This window comes from Pipra filicauda, unplaced genomic scaffold, assembly GCF_003945595.2.
Source record: "Pipra filicauda isolate LSUMZ 115617 unplaced genomic scaffold, ASM394559v2 scaffold123_size2130275_pilon, whole genome shotgun sequence".
Lineage (NCBI taxonomy): Eukaryota > Metazoa > Chordata > Aves > Passeriformes > Pipridae > Pipra > Pipra filicauda.
In genome coordinates this window covers 734,936-755,502 of record NW_024103696.1, presented here as the reverse complement: position 1 = coordinate 755,502, position 20,567 = coordinate 734,936, and the positions used below count along the sequence as shown (strand labels likewise).

The window sequence follows — 20,567 nt, the reverse complement described above, 5'->3', positions numbered from 1 at the left end:
TATTATGCCTACCAAATATAGCACTTGAGCCAGGGATTCATTCTCTAAGCTGTCCTCAACCAGAGTACCTCCTATTGTTTTTCCTGGGCTACAAGCTAGTTCAGGAAACCATTCTCCACTTTGACAGGTTTTCTCCCTCAGAATCTTTTCTTTGGGGAGGTTAGGGGATGGCACACAGAAGTGAGCCTAGACAGTAAACCCGTTCAGTTACAGTTCCTAGAAACCCAAGTCACGGAATATGATCAAGTAAGCATGCTGAACTTCCTAAAACAATCATGTTTTCAGATAGCTAGACCTGAGACCTAGACAGACATATTTCCAAACTGTATATGCAGGAACACAGTGCATGGTCTTCCACACGAAGAGTTTCACCATTTAAATTATTTTATTAGCCCTAAAACTTGACACACAGCCATCATGAAGAGGTTAAGAACTTTATTACAGCTGCTCATTAAAGATACTGAGAGTTACAATGCTATTATTGTTCATTTAATTCTGAAGATAAACTTCAAACAATATTAGAACATCACTTATAAAGCAACTCCAACTATGTAGGCCTTATTAGGTATAGATTTAGAAACTAATACCAAGGTAAGCATTAACTTGTGCATTTCCACATAATTAAGTGTACTAAGATTTTACTTCTGCACAGCAAACTCTCACTAGGTATTAGCTGTACAGGGAATAGATGTTTAAACCAACTGAGGCCAAGAGTCTTAATCTTGCTTTACTTCATTACCTTCTGCCAGCTATGGCTACTAAACTGGTATCCATATCCCCTCTGGAATATGCTTGTCTTTTGAAGTGATGTCTAACACTTAGATAAATCACTGCCAAAAAAAAAAAAAAAAAAAAAATCACTCCTTTCCCCATTTTACCCTCTACTGCAGTCCCATTAAATACAAGATTGAGAGGCTAATACTAAAAAAACAAAACAAAAACAAAAAAACAACTTCATTCTACTTTAGTTCATCCTGTATGTCCACAGTACTATTAAGACTACTGAACCATAAATTATTTACAGTTTACATCAATCTATACTTACATAACTTCAAAGCATCAGCTGACTTAGGCCTTTCACAGAAGAGATCCCTGTGTTCTTGTCTAGATTTTCCTCATACTTAACTGACTACAACAAAATGACACCTCATTCCCAGGATATTAACCAACACTCAGACTAACATACTCAACTGACCATGTCAGTTGAGTATCATTTTGTTCTGGTTAAGGGAAAGAGTAAGTATTGCCTTATCCTTGCCCACCACATAAAGCCTAAGATGGGCTATAAAGAACACTACAGCAGGAGCTATATACTCAGTGTTGCCTTTTACTTGTCACCTATAGCAAAAGACAAATAGACAATCTTATCGCGACAATATGGCACTGCTATTTACTAGCTTTAAACCAACTAGAGTATCTTCAAATATTCTAGATACACTTCACCATGAAAATTTGCAAAATAATTTTGCTTTGTGTCACAGTATAAATGAGAAGGAGTTCAAGCTCTTGAGAACATGATTACATGTTCAACTTCAGAGAAGAGGACAGCAATAAATCAAAACCTCTTGTTCTCACAACAGGACTATTTAGCAACTGATGCTGAAAAGCTTTTAGTACTAGAAGACATGAAAACAAAAGCCTGGCTTTCAGCCAAACACACAGAGGAATTTAGTAAGGTCATTATTTTTTTAAAAAGGAACTTTCAATGCATATTAAGAGAAGTCTAACTTCCAATGCAAGACAAACTTTTTTCCTACTCCCTAGTCCTTTTGAAAGCAGAACCTCAATGCAACCATACATCAAGCTGTGTTACCTCCTCCACTACAAGCAGTTTGAACCGCTCCATTGCCAGGCCATTTCTTGATATCCATCAGCTACAGGCCCCAGGCCCCATACCCACTAGTACTCAATCATTTGCGCTGTCATTGGACAGCGTTCAGAGCTGCTGCTTGCACTTACATCACTGATCACCTCTAAGTGTCTGCTTGGGTCTTCTAATCTACAATCTGTTGTGCAAGCTAATATGCATACTGCTAACTGCCAACAAAAGAGTTAACTGTGCTTTTATGTAATACTGCAAATATTGCAAAAATAATGAGTTGACGCAATACTTACTAGTATGACTTACACGGCTGTCTGAAACGAGCTCCTTGAGTATCTTAATAGAAAGCCTCTGCTCAAACAAGTAATGACACAGCTAAAGCAGAACACAGTAGGAACTGGTTTATTTAAAGCTCTGTCTTACATATGAACCCATGGGATTAAAAGACATGGCTAAGCAAAAGACAAGAATGTCAATATAGGCATTTCTCAACATTAAAAATGGAAGCACACTTCTCCTAGGTCACAGTGGAAAGTTGAATCACATTCCAGTTTAATATGTCAGGTCAAATAATTGAGGAATAACTTAGAAATATCAGAAATAATTTAGAACTATCAACTGATTAGTGTATTTTTCCACTGCTACTGCACATAAATAAGCCACAAACTAAGAAGTCTTTTATGACATTTTTCATGCTCTGTTTATATCATTTTCCCTGGTACTCCCTCTGCAAGCTTCTAAACATTCTAACCCTGCATCACTCTTGTTTGAGTTATTCAGAGAACTCTTTGCCTCCTATTGCTGCTCCCAAATCTCAGTCAAGGTAAGCTATTTCAACTATGGATAATTCCAAAGTGTTAAGAAGGAAGTTGCAGCCTACAGAGATCCCACATGCTAGGTGCTTCTGATAGGAACTACAGCCCGTGGAGTAGACCCACTGGAACAGAAACAAAGCATGAAGAGGACACAGCAGCAGAGTAGAAGTATTATGGATTCATGGCAACTCCCTACTGCCCATCCCCTCTGTGCCACAGAGTCAGGACAAAAGGAGAGAAGTGGAATCTTGGAAAGAGCGAGTGCGGATCTCTTCACACAGATCTCAAAACAGAGCACTTGATTTACTTATATTACTCAACTAAGGCATCTCTTCAGTTTGTTCACAACTGTTGTGATGTACCCCATGAAAATAATGATGCAATACTCGCAATTTACCATTGTTGAGTAGACTTCCATGTTTTACTTCCTATAGTGTTGTTCACACGCTGAACAAACATAGCTATGTGCTCTGGAGTCTGCTTTCCTAAAAAATTTTTATACTTATCCCTAGAGCAATACCACATTTCTCCTGCTGCTGAGAGTATCAAATAAAAGCATGAGAAACCACAGTAAAGAAAAGAGAAGCAGGAAACAGTACATTTTGTAGAAAGAAATTAGACTAATTCAACGTGACTTGACAACCCCATGCTGGCCAATACTCATTGCCTTGGGATCTTCCAGATCTGCTTCTTTTGACTAAATTGAAAAACTAACTTCATCTTTGTGTAAAACAATCAATCATTCTCAAAACTTAGTTTACTCTCCGTCAAATAAAGCTTACTCTTCAAAGAAAAAGTTTTGCCTTTGTTTAACAACAAATCACATATATACTTAGATAGATACTTAGCGTTAATAAAACAACTAAAGCAAGAACGTTAGAGGACACTATGCAAAGACAATCTGATTACAGAAGTCTGAGTGGAGACACTAAGTTAAGACTGTAAAAGACCTTGATGACTAAGTACATCTCCTGAACATGTTATTCTGTTCTGTCAGTCCCAGTAAGAGTCTGCAACTCCCATAAACGTGACCATCCCAAACACAAAGCAGAAATAGGGTTCTCTTGCTCCACAAGAAATGGAATTTCTCTTGAAGCCTGAGAAGCAGCCACATTCTTGAACAGTAATATACACGTGGCACTGAAGGTGAAAGTGTTGTAAAACAGTAAACAAAGCCTCCAGATAACTTCTGCACTTCTCCACTGAACAGAACTATTACCTATGGATACTGAAAAGATTTTTGTCTTTTCTTTAAAGTCACTAACTGAATGATTGATAAGATATTTGCCAAGACATCCCAAATGCTCTTAAAGCAACAGTAAAACAGTTCTCCAAGAGTTAAGATGTAATTAAGTGATAGACATTAATCACCTTCACAGGACAGCTCTAGTCAAAGTAAACAAGTTTGCTAACATGCTTCATAGCACAACCCTAGTCTAAGTGAAAATCTGTCAGGAAAAATTATCCACCTGCAACTCTCCTTTAGTCTGCAATTCAGGAGTCAACAATTCACAGTGACTGCCACAGTTACTGGGAGAATAAAAAGCATTCAAACCACAAAAACAAGGAGGTACTTGAATACCATCTTTACTGTAGGTGATAAGCTGTAACTAATGATATTGTACACTATCCTACAAGAACACAATGAACAGTTAAAATCTTACAGACAAAAAAAGATATGGCAAATACACTTGTCAAATTTTAGTTTAATATGAAAAGTTATAGAAACTACATAACCTATACTGAATATTTTTTGAATCAAAAGGAAGCATCCAAACTGTTAAAGTGAATAGTTAAGGATATTTGCACTTTCAATTAAATGGCTAAGTCTATGCTTGTATCACAGCAAGATAACTCTTGAGAATTTCACAATGAAAGCTTTTGGTCAACTGCAATTTCAGCCCATTTCCATTGGTACTTAGCATTAACAGTAGCAGTGACAGAAGAAATTGCTTATAGCCTGCTCCCCTCTACTCAATTTTCCCAAAAGCAGCCTACTGCTAAAGTTTCTTCCTACATCTAGTTGGCAAGAAATATTTTATCTAGCAATACTGTTCATAAAAGTACGAGTTTTTTAAAACCAAGTATCTACTAAAAGTCAAAATCCTAAGATCAAAAGGAGATCAAGATAAAAGCTTTGCCCAAATAACCGTCTCATTTGCACTGGTTAAGTATTACCACATAAATTTCTATGTAGCTAGCTTACTATTGATCAAGTAATTCCTTGGCAAGTCGTTTATTCCAAATGCATATATTCTCAAAGCATCTCTGACTTCTGATGGATACATGTAATTGAAATTAACCTGACAGCTATAGAATTCTTCCTTCTCCCCATTTTCACATTTGATAGAAAAAATAAGATATTCCAATTTTCTATGGCAGTAGCACTATAGCAGACAAGCTAGGATTTGTTAATTTCCAATCTTAATCATAGTTGAGACAAATTAAAAGGTTTTCCAAGAGCTCAAACAGTGTTTGCTGTCATTGTGTAGTGTAATAGTAAATAAAAAAAAAGCTGTTGATATTCAGGGTGGTAATTGATAAACTTGACCTATTATTTATATGGGAAGAAGAAAGCTGGAAGTTATTTCAAATTAAGTATCAAAAACTGAGAAAAAAGTTTTACCTTTAAAGGTCGGATAGCTTCACAGAACTTTGTCCACCAGCTTTTCTCAATAGATTCCAAATGCCTCTCTCTCCTTCGAAGTGTCCTTAATCTTTCTTCTAATTGTTTTAGAGTTCGTCTATCCCTTGATGACAGAGGGCGGCCATCTCTGCACTAGTTACCAAAAAACAGTGCAAGAGATCAAGAGTCACCAAATCAAGAAAACAAACTTGATACCTAGTTTAACTATTTATAACTCTCAAGAATTTGTAGTATATAATTTATGCATATGTAATTTCTATGCATATCAAGAGGATGAAGTGCAAAAAAGTCATAAGCTGCAACCGGAAGAATTCCTATTAGGTGGTAGAAACCACTTTTCACAATGAAGAATTAGCTGAGTGTACCAGACAGTTTGTTAGATAATTATGTTTAAGAATGTACTTTAATTGTGAGCCTTTAAACACTGAGTGGGAACCACTGCACTCTTGTAAATTGAGTAGCAAATCCTTAGATCTCAGTTACATGTTAATAAGCAAAAGCAACAAAACAGGTATTAGATAGCCAAACCAAAACTGTTTGTAACACTGATGCTAGTATATTACAACCTGATACTTAGACAGAGATTCTTATATAGTAGGAAATGTACTAAAACTGTATTTTAAAATTTTGAAATTCTTTATTAATTTTTCCCTTATTTTAAAACAGCCTTCCTGCAGATAGTGTAACACTTCACACTCAATAAAGTTAAAAAATATTTTAAATAAATTTCTCAAAAAGTTTACAAGACTGGGATGACATTCTAGGCATGTGAACACTTCAGTTGGAGACCATAATGCACTTTTAACAGGAACACATTCACCATACCCTGTATAGCACCTCAGTGACAAACTTTGACAACAGTCAAGCTCCCAATCTGCAAGTTCAAGCTTCAATTATTTAAGACTAAGGAAATAAAGATGTCAGATGTACTAGTAGCAGAAGATCATACTATTTAATAAATTTTTTCATTAGATTAAATAGCATACTTACATACTTCTAGTTTTTAGTGTATACTACTCTCAGTAACACTCACTTCCTTCACAACTTAATGCAAATGTAACTGAACAATTAAGATTTCAATTACAGAATGAGGCAGAATCCTGACTACAGTGCAAACTAATTTTACTTGTTTTATGGATTAAAGGCCATATTAAAATATAGACATAACTTAGCGACTTTCTACTTTTTAATCCTATGTTAGCTAGACTGATCAACAAGACCAATTGCATGCAAATTCTTGTAGTCCAACAAGGTCTTCTATAATAAGTCATGATCCATTTGTCATATGTTTCTCATTTTTCTCATATTAATTTCAGTAACAGATGCCTTTGTTGTTGTACTAGTCTGTACAAAACCAAAACGTCGTAATTTAAACTGGGGGAGACTACTTTTTAGATTTCATTGTTCAACAAGGTGTCTAGAACACTGGAGGTGCACACACTGTGTACAGAGGTAAGACAAGTATCAAGGGAAGACTGTTGGAACAGTTTCAACATTGCTGAGGTCTACTATCACAGAGCACAACAACAGCACAGATGGACTGCCAGGATGGAAGTGAGGCATCTTAATATCCCTTCCTCCCAGTCAAGGCTGTGAAAACAGTGGTCAACCCATTATCTGAAATGGGTTGAAAAAAGGGTGGGAGATTTCCCTTATCTTGTTCGTAAAGTAGAAATCCTACCCTTCTTTGGCTTGCATTGGAGGTTGTTAAAAGTGTCTTGCTTACATTAGGCACAGAATTCCCATTAGCGGCAAAGTCATCAGGGGTTTACGTTGGGATGTTTAGGATTTAGAACAGATTTCCATATGCATGCATTTCATAAAGAAATTATTTATAACAGGAAGGTACATTAACTGAGAAGCAAGAATATCTGGGGCTGTTATTTATTCACACAGATGATTCATAGTTTGATGAATCTAGCTCATGACAGCTCTATGTGGCAAGTATCCAGTGCTAACTACACTACATTGAATAAGTATCAACAAATTGGATGCCATTTCTAGCAGCAAAGTGAGGTTACTATCTACAAAGTATCTCTTCCATCTAAGCAGGACTGGAGAAATTTTACTTGTTAACACTATTATTAGCTAGACAAAAATAACTACTACTGACAGAGAACCTAATCACCACTACATGTGACCATATTTGTTTCCAAATAAATAACTGCAAGCTATTCACTTCTTACTTGTTAGTCTTTCCGAGACAAACTCTCTACAGCATGAACCATAAGCTAATAAGCAAGCAAAAAATCATTAAGAAAGTGAGAACAGTGAAGACCATACCTTTGATTTAATCCTTAATAAATGTTGCTCCACTTCTTCAATACCTTCAGTGTTCTCTAAACGTTCATAAGCTGCACTGGTAGTTCCCTTAATCAAGTTTAGAGGCAAAGCTGACATACCATAAGCCTAAAATGAAAAGGAAACATACACATTCAAATGTTCTGCCATAGATTTTCATCTGATAAGGCTGCTGTGTGTCGTAGCTATAAGCTATCAGTACTGGCGTTTTTTTCACCCCTTCTGCATGCTCTAAGAAAATCAACTATTTCCCTTCTTTTTGAGCAAAACATAACAGATATACTACGCAAATTCCAGTATCCCACATTGTTCCAATGGTACTTAAGTGTTTCCTGATTACTTAGAAAACAGCATGTGTTAAGACTTTGTATAAGCATGGTATACTGAAGATTTACCAGACTAGTTCTTGTGTTTTGTCAAATCACATAGCTTCCCAAAACGTTAACGTTCCCACTTCAGATCAAAATCAAAACTTTGTGCAATACAGGAATTCCTAGATATTGAATTTAAATAGTTTTAGAAGCACAGTATACACCCTTTCCTTGCAGAACACTACTACCAGTAGTCTTCAACCTACTTTAAAAAATAAAATTGGGTAGAAAGTACATGATTTACTAAAAAAAAAAAAAATAATAATTTGGAAGTAAAAAGATAGCAGAAGCTAGGTGAACACCTGAACTCTGTTACATTCCAAGACTGTTTAGATACCCATTCGCATTCATAAATTTTGTTGGCATTTACTCCTCATTATAAATTCTAAATCATTCCAAGTGTTTGGCCAGCTTCTACATCAACAGTACACCCATGCAAGGTCTGTAAGATTTGCACTAACATAAGAAGAAACAGATATTTGAGGTAAGATAAAGAAGAAAAAAAACCTCTATTTCCTCCCTGCTACCCTATGATTCTTATAGATCAAGGCCAAGGTCAGAAGTTTCTCCAAGCAGTTTAGAGACATTAGCCATAAGTCTGTCATTTGTTTACAGTGAATGATAGGTTATTCTTGGGGAAGACCTCAGCAGGAAGGTTCTTTTCTCTCTCAATCACAATTAACATATGCAATTTACTAGAGTGCCTGATACATGAACACTTGTCAACTTCTGAAAACAGAATTGTTCATGTTGGAAAAGACCTCTAAGATCATCGAGTCTAACCTAACACTGCCAGGTCCACCACTAAAATAGGTCCCAAAGTGTCATATCTTCGTCTGTTAAATACCTCCAGAAATGGTGAAGAGCAGCTTCCTAGATTTTCACAGGAATACCACTCCCTCCTTCAAGCTTTACATTTCATACTGAGAACAAATTTAACACAAATGCTGGTGTGTTAAAAATGCCACCTTACATGCTGTCAGATCACATGAGCTTTGTTTTCACAAGGCATGATTTGACCTGCTTAGAAACCTACTTAGGCATAATAAAGTCTTCACACATGGCACCCAAAGCAAGACCCTGTCCATTTTTTGGTTTTATTTTTGAATGTCATATAATCCACTACCAACACCCATTTCTAGGCCCATTTAATCAAGAGGTCTTATTTACTATTACTGTAGCTCAAACCCACATTAACTCTTCAAATTGGTAACCATTTAAGATCTGACAGAGCCCACAAACTTCAGTTTGACTCTGCAAGCAATAATTTTCCAGAATTTCAATAAAAATTCCTCTAAGTATTAGGTTAGAAAAGCATGAAACAGAACTTTAGCAAGTCTGACAGCCTTGCTGATTTACTATGGAATTAGGTTTCTTATTTCTGGAATAACAATTACCAGTAAATTGTTGGAACAATGTCAGTTAAGTTGAACAGACAGCATGTGTCTCAACAAGCTGCAAACCCAAGGAAACAACAGTCACTGATAAATCACTTCAAAAAGTTAAATAAGGATGTAAGAGAAAAATATTTTCCTTCAAACATTTCTTGCAGTATATATCAGCAAAGAACTCATTCAGCTGGAGCTTTGATAACTTGCTCTACTTGACTTTTTTCCATAGCTATACAGCATTAGAATTTGGTGTCCGATAGGCTCTTAGAGCAAAAAGTAGCTATCTGCTCAGTGTTTCAGGACTTCACAGCTGATAGTCTCATTTGTAACCGAAAAACGCAGATAAAAAAGGTGCTTGCAGCACTGTTTACAGACCTCCAAATAAAGTTAAACTCCCTTTTTTAAATCTACAAAAGGTAACTGACAATTTCAGTTCTTATGTTAAAGCTTTGTTCTGTAGAAGTGTTATATAGAAAAGACACCTCTTATCACAGACCAGTGATGAAAACAATTTCATGCTTTCCAAGACATTGTAGAGATTCTGGTTTGAACACAGCAAGTCAGTCATAGGCAGGCCTACTTACAAGACTGAGTATTTTCAGTAAGGAAAATAACTTCGCTTATGATGGACTTCACAACTCTTCATAAATGTGTTTCAGTTCTCCCTTTAGAGTATCTTCTTTGAAAGCGTTTAGCTCTTTGCCACCTACATGAGCTAAAAAGCACTCTCCCAATTCTCTTCTCTGGGCCAAAGAAAGAAGTCCTTCAACCTTTATTTATCAGTTGCTCTCTGCAACTCTGTAATCACTCGGACAAGCCTCCCCAGGAGCCTCTACAGTTTTCAACAACTGGGGGACCAAAACAAGACAGTATTCCCATGTGTGGCTTTGGAAGTATCAAGTACAATGAAATAATGGTTATGTTCTTCCTGATGCAAGCCCAAGACACTGATTGTCTTTCTGCTGCAAGGAACACTGCTGGATCATGCTCAGCTTACTGTCACTTCCAGGTCCTTTTCAGCCAAGCCATCCCCCAGCTGTTAGACTCAAGCTGCTCAGAATTAACCCATTCCAAGAGAAGGCCTTAACATCTCCTAAACCTGATGTCATTCTTGTTGGGCCAATCTTCCCTGTCAAGGTCTGTATGGCGGCTTTTCATTCTGTTTTATCTAATTCTCCGAGTTGGAAATCATTCTTAAACTACAGGTCTACTCAACGCCATCATCCAGGTAATTTCTAAAGAGTGACTAGTATTGGGCCTATATTGAACCTGAAAAGCTCACTCAGAGAGTGGCATAACTCTAGAATCTGGGGGAAAGTATAAACACCATCCAATATCATAACTAGAATGCAGGCTACAATTTAACTGAAGTCCCTCTGTGGAACCCAAAACATTTCCAGCCACAGACAAAAACATTCAGTATGTAGAAATGCATAAGAGATTACTATAACAAGAGGCCTAAAAAAATTTTACAAACCTAAGCTTAGAAGCTATTAGATTTCACCACCCAGCAAAGGTTTCCACCTGTTCTTCAAACAGTTACCATCAACTAACAAACACATCAAGTATAGACTCAACAGAAATAGTTAAGAATTAAAATTCAGAGCTTTAAATCTTCTAAGTTTCTACCAAGCAAAATACAGCTCTCAAAGTGATGCATTGTGTTGCTGTTTTTGCAGATGTGAATTATATACTTGAACATCAAGCTTGCTCTAGTGATAAAGGCAGTCTAAGCTCCTTCCTTGAATACAAAACATGATAATAGTGAGATGATTATGCAAGTAAGCCTCCCATCATCAGTGTGGGAAAAAGATACATTGGTCCTTCAAGACAACAATATATATATATTGGATGAAGGACAGAGAAATGAGTCATCTCATGTGATGTGTCACAGGTCTGAACAGAAGCTATATTAGCTCATTTTCAGAGCTGCATTTCCCTTCAGGCTGATACAGAAGTTCAAGGCTGCCCCGGACAAAGTTTTAATCCCCTGGGGTTAGTACAAGTGTTAAATTATTCATAGACTATTATTTTGGGCATCTGCAATTTAACAAGCAAGCAATGTATTGAAGATAGCACAGGAAAACCAAAGCTATAAACACTAAAGCCAAGAGAGGGCTAAGTCCTGAAACAACCTGTGGATTCAAAGTTTTGAATATGAATAAAAACAGACCAAAAGAGCCTTTAAAGTAGTTAAGGCAATTTATATACATGAATTTAGATAAAACATGTAATTAATTCTTAACACGCACTACTGAAACAACAGTTTCCAACTTATTTTTAGACATCCTTTGCCTAGAAGTGTTAAGTTAGGTAAGAAACACTGCACCAAAGAGTAAAAACAGACATGCAAATGTCTGTACAGGTAATTGCAGTATACATGTTTGTTTGGGTTTTTTTCACTACATAGGTTCTTTAAAATGAAAAAAAGTACTAAATACTAACTGTTTAGGCTGGATGCTGCAAGCCTCAGGCTGCTTTCTGCTGTTACTGGATGTCTGATCAGCTTCATTGAAACCACATTTTACAGTAGAATAATCTAAATTTATAGCTAAACCAACTTATTTCAGAGAAGATTCCCCTCTCTTGAATCACTGCAAGTGATCCACGTAAGAGATCACCCCCTATCAATCAGATAGCTTAAGGGCTGGAATGCCAAATTCTAAGAGCTCGCTCCTCAGTAAGTACAAGTTAGAGCCATCATCCATAAGCAGCTGTCTCGTTCTCAAATTTGAGTTTCTACCCATGGGCAATACAGTTAACATCTCTGGATGGACAAAGTCCATATTTATACTTCACAGACTTCTTGAAGTAGGTGGCTGCCTACTCTAAAGGAGCAGAGAAAAAAACAGAACTACTCACAGCAACAGAAACCCCTGCTTTACCAACCCTATCGAAAGAACATTCTAAACAAAACTCTTGAGACTTCTGACTTATTTGTTATTCACAGAAGTGGTAGCTGGGTTTAAGACAGCAATCTATCTGTAAAGCAGGAGCCAGTAACTCACATGAACACAACTAGTTCAGTACCATTATGCAGTTTTCAGAAGGCACTGAAGAGCAGCCAGAAGCACTCTCCAGCAGTTCTCTGAACACACCACTGAACCCAAATATACTCCAGACAGAGCATTAAAATACCTTATGAGAAATTACATGAATATTGCTTCCAATTTGCCAAGTCTTCACTTCTCCCATGTACCTTTCCTTCCTGTCCATCTGCAGCAGATTCATCTATTCTGTCATTCCACAGTTAAGATTAAGAAGGAAGAGCTGCTGTTCTGATCCTTAGTCTCTTGCAGACTCAGCAAGTTACAACATTTTAGACTTGCCAAACTCACATAACCCATGGTCAGAGAAGGGAATAGTCTTTCCTATTAGCTGCCTGCTATGTTAATAGTCACTCATAAAGAGGAGGCAGAACACAAATGAAGTTGCAACAAGTTGTAGAATCATATGTTACTGAAGTTGCACCAAACAACTACATCAGGGATTAACCCTTTTGTACTTAAAAGATCCAGAAAGCTTTTTCACTTGAAACCATAACCTCTAGTTTAAGATTTCTAAATTGCAGGAGCTATGAAAGACTTTCACCTAAAAGAAAAACATTATTAAGGTGGGAACAACTAATCATCAACCATATCCACCATAAGCCCAGAAATCAGTTATGAGGAACACAGCAAAAACACACTGAAATTAATATAGCAGATTACTTAAGAAAGGAGTTAAATGAATTAAAGTTAATTTTGAACACCTACTGCAAAAAGCCTGAAACCATCAGGCATTATACTTTAAGTTAATTATGTTTCATTTTCTATATCTGCTAAGTTCAGCTAATAAGATATGTTCAAATGATTAACTTGTGGCTCTAACAGGATACTTTCTCCTTGTTAGGGATCAAACAGAACAGTTAAATTATTTCTGATCAGCTTGGTACACAGCTGGAACTGTAAGTGAAGACAGCTTTTCTGGTTAAATATATTTAAGAATTAAACTTGTGATTTCAATAAATTATCAAAAAGTACTTGCATAGCATAGCAGAAAGACTTCCCATTCAATTTCTTTTTAGAGGTCTATATGTCATGCATGTGGCTTTAAAGTGGCTATCACTGAGGTGTTTTAAAAGATGGATATCTAATCTTGGGCAAGAAGTGTAGAAATCAATATTGACAAACATTTCTTGCACAGCACTGCCCTCTAGTGAAGTCACATGAAAAAGCCAAATAAAAAAGAGAATTCTTTTATCACTGTATAAAAGGCATAGAAAGTGTTCACAATTTTAAAGATGCAAATATTCAATGTCCTATTTTCTTACAACAGCTTGTTTCAATACTTCACCTGAAAATGTGACCATGAAAGACAAAATGTTCAATTCTATCAACTGGACTGTGATAAAAATGCACCTATTCAAGTTAAAAACAGCTAAATTAGTTTAGTGTATGCAGTATTTAAGAAATAGTCAAGTATGAGTTAATTCGTTTCAATACAAGTGTTCCAGAAAAAAAAACTCTATTTAAAGAATGTTTTGGTAGAGAAGAGATTTTTCTATATTTGTAGCCTAATTAGCTTCTTGTTTGCATAACGTTAACCATGAAGGAAGTCACATGATACCTTTTATCCCTCACTGCAATTGACATAGTTCAGCTGATTATACTGAATGCTTTTATATGGATACAATGCACTGTTATCAGCATTGCTTCTGACAGAGCAGGTAAGTCAGTCCAATTAAGTACTCTCAAGTGAGGTGCACTGTCGGGTGTCATACCAATACAGGCAACACTGAGCTTGTGTAAGAGGAACTGGGACTCCACCTTTCTTGAAACTGTCCCTTCTCTGTGCAGCTAGACTGGTCAGTTCTCCTGAAAAGTAATCCAACTCCACAAGTAATTGTCGTCTGCTTTCTCACATTAAAGCCACCTGTTTCCGTCTCTGGCTATCTATTCATACTGCCAATCAAAGACAACAATCGGAATCCAAGAATCTTATTTCCAGAACATCATTAAGCATAGCAAATTGGGACAGCAGTTCACATATCCTCAACCTGTGAGGAGTTAAGGAGAAAGTCTCCTGAATGCATCTGAAGATGGCAGACCATCTCATGGACAGTTGCGTATTGGTTTATTTTTAAAAGCTCATGCCATACAGCTTGGAAAAATCACTCAATATCGTATCTAGAAAAGTCTCAATTATTTCACGTGAAGTTTTAGCATTCAATCTTCAGCTGCTATGAGATGACAATTTTTTGAATTGCCATCAAACCATCGATTCGAACATCTCGAATCATGAACAGAGTGGCAAACAAAATAGGTATGTTCTGTACGGCACTTCTTGCACAATCATGTTGTATGCAACATGAACCTTGCATTAAGCACTTCTTTATCCATTTCTCTACTATTCATCCCTACAGTCTCTTACTACACACCTTCATTTTACATAATAATCTTTTCTCTCTAACATGCACACTGCGAGACTGTCTCACTTATTTGTCAATGCCTCTACACTACAATTGTTCTACTACACACAGTGCACTTATGCGTGCTGGACAAAACTTCTGCAAAAAAGTTAACCCTGCTTCAGTTGTAATACTAACCATAACTTTTGCCTAGCTGCCACCGTCTGTATTGCTCCATTAGGCTTGGAAAAGCATTAACAATCAAAGATTAATCTCCTTTCAAGCTGCAATTCTAAAATCTCAAAGTACAAAACTATCAGCTATCCACCAGTTTAATATCTACAGTTCTCCAAGAGAGTAATAGAAATAAGGCCGTTAAAACAACAGTCAAATTGGTTTGCTCTTATTTACTACTTCATAGAGAAGTGAACATAATGAAACAATTACATTTCTTTTGTATTTCAGAATTGATATTGTAGTGACTAAATGGTAATGACAATGAATGCTACTAACTTATGAATTTCTGAATAGCTGTTTGATGTCTACTTAAAAGAACACCACTAATGAACAAATGCTTCTGGGGTGAGACAGATTATAAAAGCTTTTAAGCTCTTTGGCTGTTAAGTCAACTGCAGAAAAGTAAATCATGCTCTGGACAAAAATTAGGTGTGAAAAGGTCATTACATTTGTGAGTAGACAAACTAAGCTTTCCAACATTTCCTCTTTCAAGACAGAAGAAAATAAGGATCACTTTATAATTCCATAAAAAAAAACCCCAAACCAAATAATGCTTACTAAATGTCTGGAGAAATTACATAGCCAATTATAATCATCCTTCAAGGTCATGCTAAATGAGATGCACAAGATCATTCAAAAATCAATCTGCCTATCATTGTATGAGTAATAGGTTATTCTGCCTTGAATTCAAATAGCAATCTGGAGCTGACAACAACTATTGTATTAACACCTAAGGCAATACAGAACCATTTCAATGCAAAACACATTAATGAAAGAATAGATACAAACTACATCATCTGCAAAACTGTTACAAACTCTCCCCTGGTCAAAACCAGTACAGCACTGCAGGCCTAATTTATCATTTTCTTGTTGCTATTGCATGTTCACAGACATAAAAAGCTGTCAGTATAAATCATCAAGGTCACAGATTTGCAGAGCCCCCCCCCGCCCCCCGAAGATCATTTGTTCACATTTCTTACAAAACAATTTTAAATATCAAGTGCTGTACTTCAATAATACACATTACTTAATACCAAAAAAAACCAGCAAACTTTGTGTTATTAAAGCTTGAAAACAAAACAGCAAGTACCAATTCAGTATTATGCCGAGAATTGAGACATACCAAAAAAAAACCCAAACAAAACAGTCTAAGTAATGTTACTCATTTAAACATTGCATATATTTGAGAAAAATTACGTCTCTTTATGCTTGTCAGTAACATTAATATATCATGTGAACATTTGTAGACTTCATCTTATTATTTCCCCCTTGAAAGTTAAAAAAATTTAGAATACACATCTTTCCCAGTTGCATCTTTCTTGTCTCTTCCTGGTCTTCCAAAGTGTCAATTAACATCAAGAAAAGATCATTCTTCAGCGTATTCAGCAAGAAAATGCAACATGAAGTGTGAGTTCTAGTATTATATTCTAGAAGGTCACGCTAATAAGAATCATCTCAAAGTTAGCCAAAAGAAACATAACTGCAGTTTTTATATTTTTACATCTATTCACAGAAGCAAGCAAGTTTGCTTCTTGTACAACTAAGTTGTAAAGTTTCAAAACTATGGAAAAAATAATTTGTATTTCTTAGATTGAGAGTCAGTTTTCAATGTTTGCTCCCCCACCTTGAACAGGCAATCTCCCCATCACTAGCACAATGAGCCTCTAAAAATTGCCACCTATCAAAGTATTTGGAAGTTATTACTATCTTCTGACACACAACAGTCTTGGAAGAGCTACCAGTTATTGAAACATAGAACTAACTTCAGACATCACTGCATAGTGTTTTTGAAAGTGCCCACTGCACTTTTCTGAACACTGTACTGAGGTGAACAAATCATAGTAAGAACCTTTAATAAATCTTTTTTTCCACAAATTAACAGCTACGATGGAACAAAAAGTTATCCAACATGAACTAAATAAGATTATAACAGTAAAACCAGTATTGTTGAAATAAATTATTCTAACAAAGAACCAATCTTACTGTCAATCCCTGTCTCCTCAAGCTTTTCATAAGCTAGAGCCAAGCTTAAACAGAGGACACCTCACACCATGATAAGTGTCACCCATTGGTACCACTGCTAAAACCTGTAGGTCCACACAGAAAGACTGCAGAACCCTTGAGGCTGGGAAAGACCTCCAGAGGCCATCTGGTCCAACACCAAGGTCACCTAGAGCTGCTTGCCCAGGACTATGCATATACAGCTCCTGAGTATCTCCAAGGAGGGAGACTTCACAATCTCCCTAAGCAACTTGTGCCAGTGATCAATCACCTTCAGTGTTCCAGCTTGTGCCTTCTGCCTCTCATCCCATTCCTGGGCATCTCTGAAAAGAGCCTGGCTCCATACTCTGCACTCTCCCTTCAGATATTTGTACACATTGACAAGACTTCCCCTAAGTCTTCTTTTTCTCTTGGTTAACAGTTCTAGCTCCAAGACTTTACTCGTAACAGGAAGAGCCCAGAACTCCACATGTGGCCTTACCAGGGCTGAGTAAAGGCAAAGAATCACCAACAACCTGCTGGCAATACTCCTCCTAAAGCAGCTCAGGATACTACCAGCCTTCTTCACAGCAAGAGTACACTCCTGGCCCGTGGTTCACTTGATGCCCACCAGAACTCCCAGGTGCTTCTTCTCAAAGCTGCTTTCCTGCTGGGTGATTCCGTGCATATATTTGTGTGAGTTCATTCTGCACTGCTTAGCACTTTCCCTTGCTGAATTTGATAGTGTTCCTGTCAGCCAACTGTCCAACCTAGCAAGGTCTCTCAGGAGGGCAGCACAACCCTCTGGGGTATTAGCTCCAGAGGGCATCATCCCAGTTTTGTGCCACCTACAAGCTTGCTGAGGGTACACCCTGCCACATCATCCTGATCATTAATGAACACACTGAACAGAACTGGAACCAGTAGTGATCCCTGGCATATCCCACTAACGACTGGCCTCCAACTAGACTTCATGTCATTGATCACCATCCACTAGGCCCAGACATTCAGCCAGTTTTCAATCCACCTCCCTGTCTGCTCATCCAACCCATATTTTGTAAGCTTCTCTGTGGGGATCTTATGGGAGATGCTCAGTGTGGGTTAGGTGTGGGTTCTCAATGTTTGGAAAATGCACATCAACAAGAGATGTCAGCATGTTATAACAGTACAGGAGTTGTGAAGAGCTGGAGGCTGACATGAGAAGCATTGCTCTAAGAACAGTTCAGCTCAAAAGTCAAACCTTTTGAAACTTCAAGAGTTAAGTTTGTATATCTGTCCATAAACAGATATGGATATCTGTCCATAAACTTGTTTCAGAAAATTTTGAATTATGTTTTAAAAATGGTACTGTAGCAATATGAATATGGTCTAGAAACAGAACTCAAACTGTTAGATATGATTTGAAAAAAGTCATGCTGCTAAAAAACCAGTATTCTGCTTGACCACACAATTTCTTTGGGTTTTTTTTGTTTGTTTTGGTTTTTGTTTTGGGGTTTTTTTTTTGTCCTAACCTGTATGTTTGCTACACTTCAAGTTTTTGGAAAATTTAGACAACTCAGTTCTCTGCCCACCTCTTAGTAAAATAAGTACCGTAGGAAGAAAAACTGCTAATTGGAATGGCTAGAGTCAAAAAACAGAAACGAAGCTAACAGAAGAAAAGATAAGGCAAATGTAAGGAAATAATTTGAGAATTTACTGTTATGGACTTCTTATAAGGTGAGAAACTTGTCAAATACAGCTAAGATGTCTGCTGTAGCTTATCCTTATACACTACTGTCAAAGTGTTTAGCCTCACGCTAGACACCTGTCATCTTGCTTTGCCATCAAGTGTTAGAGAAGCTCTGTTTTTCCTATGGAAGTCCAACACTACTGGAAAAAGGTTCCGACTCCAAAACCACACAGCTCACAGCCGGACACTGTTATGGGCCCAGGGAAGCCGCAGTTGTCACTCTGCAGAACTGTCTCAAATGTCATCACATAGAAAGCCAAACACAACAAACCAATTTATTTTCCAATTTATTTTCCACTTAAAGTGTGGAGTTAAAAATACTTTCTAAACACTCCTTTTTTTCCCCTCAATCACTCTCCTTGCATCTCATTTATATTCTCATTTGAATGACATGGTGTTAAGAAATACCATAAAATATTTCATTTGCTCCTTTATTCAAATATTAGCTGTTGACTTCTGAAGATATTTCATAGCAAGCATGAAACTTGAATTAAAATCTAATTATTACCATAATTCTTGCTTTTAACTAAGAGCATCTGCAAAACACACACAATCTTCTGTATTAAGTTATCACTGAAAGCTGTTTTGAGTTTTATATTAACTCCTTAAGCTGGTAATTTCCATGTTAGTACCCTCCCAGTGATTTACCTTCAGGGATGAGATGCTGTCAGGATCATAATTTATTACTAATCCTCTCCAAATTCTTAACTAGCATTTCACAGAAACTGAGGAGCTCAGGAACTTTTCACACTAAATAAATTTTATTTCTTCAGCAACTTCAGTTTTAACAGTCTATTTCATGCTACGCCATTCAGACACTGGGGAAAAACTCAAACAAAAAAGGCAAACGCTGCATTTTCCCCTCAAACTACGACAAAAGCTCTTCTCTGTATGTATCACTAGATCAAATTTACTGTGATTTTGATGTTTGAAGTCATAATAAAATGGAACACAGAAAGCTAATATAATGACAACCACATCAAACTGCAATGTTATCTACCTTTCTATCACATTCAGTAACACAAGTCCTCAAATGTCAGCAACTTTTGTCCACCACAGAGCTTCAATATGTTGTCCCCCCATCTGTCACCTTCCCCCCCAAAATCCCAACATATCAAATGCTACAATACAGCATGGTCTGATAAGCAGTCTTATCAGACTTGTTACATTAATAGCTCACCATGTATTTCAGAGTAATACATTAAATCAACCTGGACCTTCAGAGAGGCCCAGAACACTCAATCGATCCTTAAAAACCAGATTTTTAACTGGATTAGTCATTGGGGCAAGTTTGCTAGTTCCATACTTTAAACTGCAGCCATTTACTATCTAAAGAACACCAGCCCACTGCATCCCTCCTCCTGTGGAAGCAGGAGAATATGCTTTCACAAAGAAAGCCTAGAAGCACACACATGCTAAAGTGAGCTTTTTTTCTCAGTTTCTACTCAAATTCAAGGCTACCTGCTGACAGTGCCAAAGCCTTTTTTTACCCCTCAACTTTTCACAGTATTGTATATTACCACAATGCAGAAATTCAATTTCAGAGCAGCTATAATCTAATTCCTCACACTGAAGGCCACACAAAGCAGTACCGTTAACACACATTTTAACTAATTGTAGAATGGATAAATAGAACTGCCACGGACTTAAATAGAAGCACTTGATTCATCTGTTTCATGGTACGATTAAATCAGTCAACTGCAGTCACTGCAGGCACAGTATTCCTACTTATTTTTAGTATTTTGTGTTATAGTAGGCATTCAATGTAAAGCCATGTTTAATTAGGTATGAAAGGATTTGCTAACATATCACTTATTACAATACAACCTTTATTAGACTCTAATTTAGATTTTTTCCTTCACTATGAATATGACTATACAGAGGA

The 20,567-nt window shown here is 36.9% G+C and overlaps 1 protein-coding gene across 2 annotated transcripts in view; it reads right to left on the bottom strand.

Moving 5' to 3' along the window:
• Positions 1-20,567, bottom strand: part of LMBRD1 (LMBR1 domain containing 1) — a 73,289-nt gene that overhangs the window by 23,869 nt on the left and 28,853 nt on the right. For both annotated transcript variants that reach the window (XM_027713253.2, XM_039388965.1), the window contains exons 8-9: positions 7,568-7,693; positions 5,264-5,416 (exon numbers count right to left, since the gene is read on the bottom strand). In XM_027713253.2, the coding sequence (XP_027569054.1) occupies positions 5,264-5,416; positions 7,568-7,693 (279 nt within the window). The remainder of the gene's footprint in view (positions 1-5,263; positions 5,417-7,567; positions 7,694-20,567) is intronic.